The sequence below is a fragment of the Tripterygium wilfordii genome, chromosome 4 (genome assembly GCF_013401445.1).
Source record: "Tripterygium wilfordii isolate XIE 37 chromosome 4, ASM1340144v1, whole genome shotgun sequence".
Lineage (NCBI taxonomy): Eukaryota > Viridiplantae > Streptophyta > Magnoliopsida > Celastrales > Celastraceae > Tripterygium > Tripterygium wilfordii.
In genome coordinates, this window is record NC_052235.1 from 8,446,205 (window position 1) to 8,452,221 (window position 6,017).

The 6,017-nt window shown below is 35.7% G+C and overlaps 1 protein-coding gene across 1 annotated transcript; it reads left to right on the plus strand.

The window, feature by feature from the left end:
• The first annotated feature begins 3,807 nt into the window (after positions 1 to 3,807).
• On the plus strand, positions 3,808 to 5,789 carry LOC119997585. The gene is made up of 4 exons (XM_038844709.1): positions 3,808 to 3,964; positions 4,045 to 4,098; positions 5,309 to 5,378; positions 5,473 to 5,789. Exons 1-4 carry the CDS (start codon positions 3,896 to 3,898, stop codon positions 5,520 to 5,522), a joined length of 243 nt encoding a protein of 80 aa, XP_038700637.1. The 5' UTR covers positions 3,808 to 3,895; the 3' UTR covers positions 5,523 to 5,789.
• Positions 5,790 to 6,017: the final 228 nt, after the last annotated feature.

The following is a 6,017-nucleotide window of genomic DNA, read 5'->3' on the forward strand; positions in this document are numbered from 1 at the left end:
CCCTCGTGGCTATTCGAGAGTTCTATGACATTTTTTAGCGATTTTTCATCTAGATTTTTGTTGTGTTCAAACTAGATATACTCATACTCAACACGAGATTTATAGATCTTGTTGTTTTCCTTCGATCTGTCATCACATTATTATTTTTGGCAATTTATATGGTGATTTTTGTGGTTTTTTGGTTTTGATATGAAATTTGCATACTACTAGTGATATGTTATCTATTTCGATTAATTTTATATATGTCATAATGTTATCTGTCTCGCTAAATGTTATCTGTTTTGTTAAAATGTTATTTGTCCTTAATGAAATGTTATCTATTTAAAGTTTCAAAATGACCAAAACCAATAACATATCATAACAGATATAATATTGACAGATACAAACATATATAATATTGACAGATACAAAACATATATAAGATCATATACGAAATAGATATAATATCATCAGATTCAAATCCGATTTCATATGGGAAAAAAAAAGTTCGAAAAAACAATAAAACCTCAAAGGTGATGCGCCTTGGTCTGTGGAGTTGATTGGAAGCGTTGTTGGTCGCCGGCATTGTCTATATTGGACGGATCTAGCTCTTTTTCAAATGGTGACCATGATTTCATGAAGTTTTTTCAGCGACTCAAGTAATTTTCTACTATTGGTGATGATTGAGCTTCGATCGAGCTGATCTAGAGCTTCATTTTGGCAGTTCGTTCTTCGAAAATGATGGTCGAACGACCAACTTCTGATATGGTGATGTAAGAAGAAAGGAGGAGAAAGAAGAAGAAGGAGGGAGAGTATTTTGATAAGTTGCTAAACTTTGTCATTTTTTCTAAATTTTTTTTAGATTGTCCTTGTTGGAATACAACTTTAAGTTTTGTCCTTATGGATAAAAATCCCAAAAAAAAAACATATATTATTGGTCATTCTAATTTCGGTTTAATTACACATCCATAATTTTAGTGTCCATAAATATACATAATGACATGGCTTGTCATGTAATATACTGTCTGTGCTATTTCAAATTTTAAATTTGAAATAATCTTAAATTAAAACCTAGTCTTTATCTCTTATCGTTTCAAATTTCTCTCTCTCCACCTTTCTCTCTCTCCCTCTCCACATGATGCTTCCACAGTCAAAGTCGGGTTTCTTCCTCCGACTATTGTTTTGGTCAGATCTTGGTTGGAAATGATAGTCCTTTTTCTGATGAGTCGTTTGGTACCAACGGTGTGACGAATTGTCGTTGGAAACGGTCAGATAAAGCTAGTTTTTTCGACGGTACCCAAAATTTCGCAATATGATTCCGGTTGACTAAATGGTTGTTGGAGGCTGAGCTTGATTGGGTTTCACTTTTGGTTAACTGGGGGTTCTTTGGGAGGTGGTAGTGGTCGGATGACGAAATCGTCATTTTTGGGTGTGAGGAAGCTACTGATGATGTATATCTCTTGTCCTTCTTTCATTTTTCCTCAACAGTTGTGTCCAAACATACTTCAGTATGGCAGAGTATTTCATTCTCATTTGCTAATTAAAATCACCAGTGGTTTATTACACTATCAATGTAATAAACCATTGGTGATTAAACTTGACAATGTTTACTGATTAAGCTTGGCAATAGCTTATTAAACATTGAATGTGACTAGTTACCTTGTCAATGTAATAAGCCATTGGTGATTAAATTTGTCATTGCTTACTTATTTAGCTCACTAGTGGCTTATTACACAATTAATGACTGTTAATGTAATTAATTACATTATCAATGCAATAGGTCACTGGTGCTTACTTCGTTTTTTTTCATATCTCAAACATAAGATTTGCGTTTTTCCGTACTTCCTTGGTTGTTAAAAGTTCACCTATTTCCAACCATGAGTGGATCAAAATCAAGTTTAAATCAAATCTCAAATGAAATAAACATCTTGAAAAATGATGAAAAAATGGAATATTAGTAACATTCTATAGTTGAGACAAAAGTCTATTTTTTTTGGAGTAGATCTGTATCCCAAGTTGTTCTCACACCTGATTCGAGGAGAGAGAAAGTATAAGTGAAACCAAGTTGGGGCAAGAGAAGAAAGAGAGAGACAAAAAGGGAAAAAAGAGAGAGAAGAATGACAAAAATAAAACCCTATGAAGCTATGAAAGAGAGGAGGGAGAAAGAGGCAAGAGAGAGAGTGACTTTTTCAATTTTTTTAATTAATCTTAAGGTGGCATGCTAATTGAGTTGTCCACTTAGATTATGAAAAATTATAGACACATATCATTTTCGTTCTAATTTCTAAAGCCATTTTTATGCCCTTTATGATGATTTTTGGAGGTATGCAAATTATACTGTTATCTTTGTTATGGTGATTCATTACTATCTGCCATGATTGATATGGATACCCTTTGTGTGTTATGTTTATCCATCAAATGATTTATATGGACAAAGTCCACTCTTAACATGCAACAAGACCTTTTCCTAACTCAAGTGAGTTGGGTTATGATCCATGGGGTTTTGGCCTGTAATTGCTAGGGCTAAGAAGGAATAAAGCAGTGCAGACCTAATGTATTCTTGAGAACTAGACAACCCAAAGCAGATAATATTATTGAGAACATATTTGGGGTGCGGATTTCTGATAGGGTATTGGAGTGATTCGATCCTATTGGACGTAACCTCTACTCCACTTATTGGGTTTGACATAACCCAACCCATAAGTGCAGGGGAATATTATGACTCAAAAGTCCCACATCCGTTAGGACAAAGCCAACCAAATGGTTTATATGGGTAACATCCACCCTTAACATGCAACAAGGCTTTTTCCTAACCCAATGAGTTGGGCTTTGGCCTGTAGTAGTTAGATTAAATAGGAATAAAGCCGTGCGGACTAGATGTATCATCAGAAACCGAACAACCCAAAACAGACAATATTATTGACATGTTGGGATAAGGAGAAACAAAGCCAAGCGGGCCTAATGTATTCTCAGAAATCGAAGAACCTAAAGTGAACAATATTGTTGACATGTTTGGGATGTGTATTTCTGATACTGATTTTACTGAATCAATGTGTGCATATGCATAGAGAGCAAGCCAAAGCATTGGAGCCTAAAACACTCTGTGCTAGTGAGGGAGATTAAAAATTTGGACAAGATGGAGATAGTTGATTAAGTAGTCCTTCAAGCTGATCTGAAAATAGATCTAGATCAAGATCCATCGAAATTATACATATAAGTTCTCGAACATAAAACATGAAATCCAGAATGTGTTGATGGGACGTCGATCATACATCTTATTTGAAACCAAGCCATTGATTTTACTGAATCAATGTGTGCATATGCATAGAGAGCAAGGAAAAGCATTGGAGCCTAAAACACTCTGTGCTAGTGATGGACATTAAGAATTTGGACAAGATGGAGAATCATTGTGTGCATATGCATAGAGAGCAAGCCAAAGCATTGGAGCCTAAAACACTCTGTGCTAGTGAAGGAGATTAAGAATTTGGACAAGATGGAGATAGTTGATTAAGTAGTCCTTCAAGCTGATATGAAAATAAATCTACATCCAGATCTATATCTATCGAAATTGTACATATAAGTTCTCGAACATAAAACATGAAATCCAATACGTGTTGATGGGACGTCGATCATACATCTTATTAGAAACCAAGCCATCTCCCAAACAACGATCGAGGAGAGAAACCTAGTAAGTACTTGAAAGTCCAAGAGAAATTGGCAGCCGCCATCAATGGATTAAAAAAAAGTTCAAAACTTCAGGGGTGTTTTAGAAACACCTAAAAGTTCAGTGGTGTGGTTGCATTTTTCCATTAAAATAAAATCCTTTTATTTTTTAACTTTCTTACTTCCAAATCGAGACCATCCGCTTTGGGTAGTGACTTGACGTGTGAAGGCGCAAGGGGAAGAGGAAGACGGTATGGCGGCAGTCACCAACACCTCCTCCATCAGAACAACAACGGACCCTCAATTCGATCTTGTAAAGCAGGTATTTCCTCCTCTGATCACTCTACCCTTGAGTCTATATATGTATTTAGTTACGGCTTTGGGATTTTCTGGTTGCATCAGGTGAGAAGCCACGAGGTTGCAGTAGCCGAGCTGAACAATCTTTCCTCTTCTCGGGTAATTTCTTTTTGAAATCATTAATTTCTTTGTTTCTTTAGATTAATTTTGCATTTGATTTTAGATGGTGGATTTGGTGCAAGACAAATGTGGAATGTTGTCGTACTTAGGTTTATATATTCTGTTATGGGTAAAACTTGAAACAGCCTAAAAGAGCCTCTTTTCCATGTTATTGTTCTTAGGTCTATGGATTTGTTCGTAAAAAAGATATTTTTGGATTTGCATATTGATTTATGGCTTAAATATTTTATGGTTTGAGGGAATGAGGAAGTTGGATTCAAGGAACTAAGATGTTGAAATTTTATGGCAATGAAGGGATTAAGATTTTGAAGGTTTATCCTGGATGATTTTTTTTCAACAACTATCCTGGATGAATTGCACGGAGACATGGAGAGACTGTGGGGTAATAGTATTGGTATTGCATTTTGAGAGGGAAAATATGGGAGTTATGGTATATCTAGCAATTTGAAATAGAGGTTGTTCGCGTTGCTGTTGACAATAACCTCAGTACTTTAGCTGGCGATTTTAATGTGGATAAACTATATTTGCCTTTGGAGTATAATTATGTGTGCAGGGTATGAGTTGAGAATGAGGGAAGGTGGTAGGAGTTGTATTCTCATAAAAGAATGAATTAGTAGAGAGAAAAGAATGGGAATGTAACACTGGGTGTTCAGAGCATTCTGCATCCCTTAAAGTTAACGGAGAAAGAAAGACAGCATCCAAGACATGCATATTACATGCCTTTGAGGAAAATACAGATTTATATAGGCTCCTTGTTGAACATGCGGGTTTATATTCTATAACTCTTCAAAGACTGTGATTTCAATGGTAAGACTAACTAATAATCAGCAACGAAAGACCTCTTCACTTAGAAGAATAATAAGTAAATACGGTGTAGAACTCAGAGGTAATGGATTGAAAATAAGACCTCCTGCCGCCTCTAAAAAAATTATCTTTGATAATTTGATAAAATTAACCCAGCTAGGTTTTGAAAATGAAACAGTGACGAGTAACTCTAGATAAACACTGGCATTTTGTATTTAGGCGGGGGGTTCCTGTTTTCATTGTGCATCTAAGCAACTCAAGAATCAAGATATTTTTTTATTTTCTTTTGGAACTAGAGCTGAAGGTTGCCCCTTCTTCTGGTCATTTTGGTGGCCAAAGACTCGTTTGTGCATGGAGAAATAAGCGTGTTTTCTTTTGATTTCAGCCTGTCTATCAGAAAAATGGTAACCTATTCTTCCGTACTACTATTCAGAAGGCAACAACATCTGAACAGAGTAAGAGAATCTTCTGCTCATTCTAACACAAGTCTTCTGTGTGTGTTGTTGATAAGCTCTTATGAGATATTTCTCGATTCTGATTATTTGACAGAACAACTGGATTTAGCCAAAGCTAAGCTAGAAAGACTGCATTCACCCTGATTACATTTGGCTGACTGTTGTGGAGACTGCATGTATGATTTGCTGCTGTGGGAGCGAAAAGGGCTTTACTCGTTGTCGTTGGCAACTATTAAGTGAAGTGTCCATGCAAATGCTGTATTGTCTTCTGGAATTTGGCAAGGCAAACTTGTCTATATTACAACTATTCAAAAAAAAAAATCATGTACTGGAATGATGATATTTGAACCGTACACTCCTGTGTCGTATGGTTTTAGGGCAAAATGTATATTTCAGTCTCTTTTATTTTGGCAATGCGAGTTGATGATTTCTTGATCTTTTTCTTTTTCCTAACCAGAAGATAGTAGAAGAAATGAACCTTTTCTCTAATCTATTTTGTTTTAACATGCCAAGATGTAATTGCTAGGACATAAAAGTGGGCAACAGAAAATATAAAAATGCTACTGTCTGAATCAATTGTATCACGACCATAATTCATCCTAACATCATTGAAGATTCACATATTAGCTTCCCCGTTCC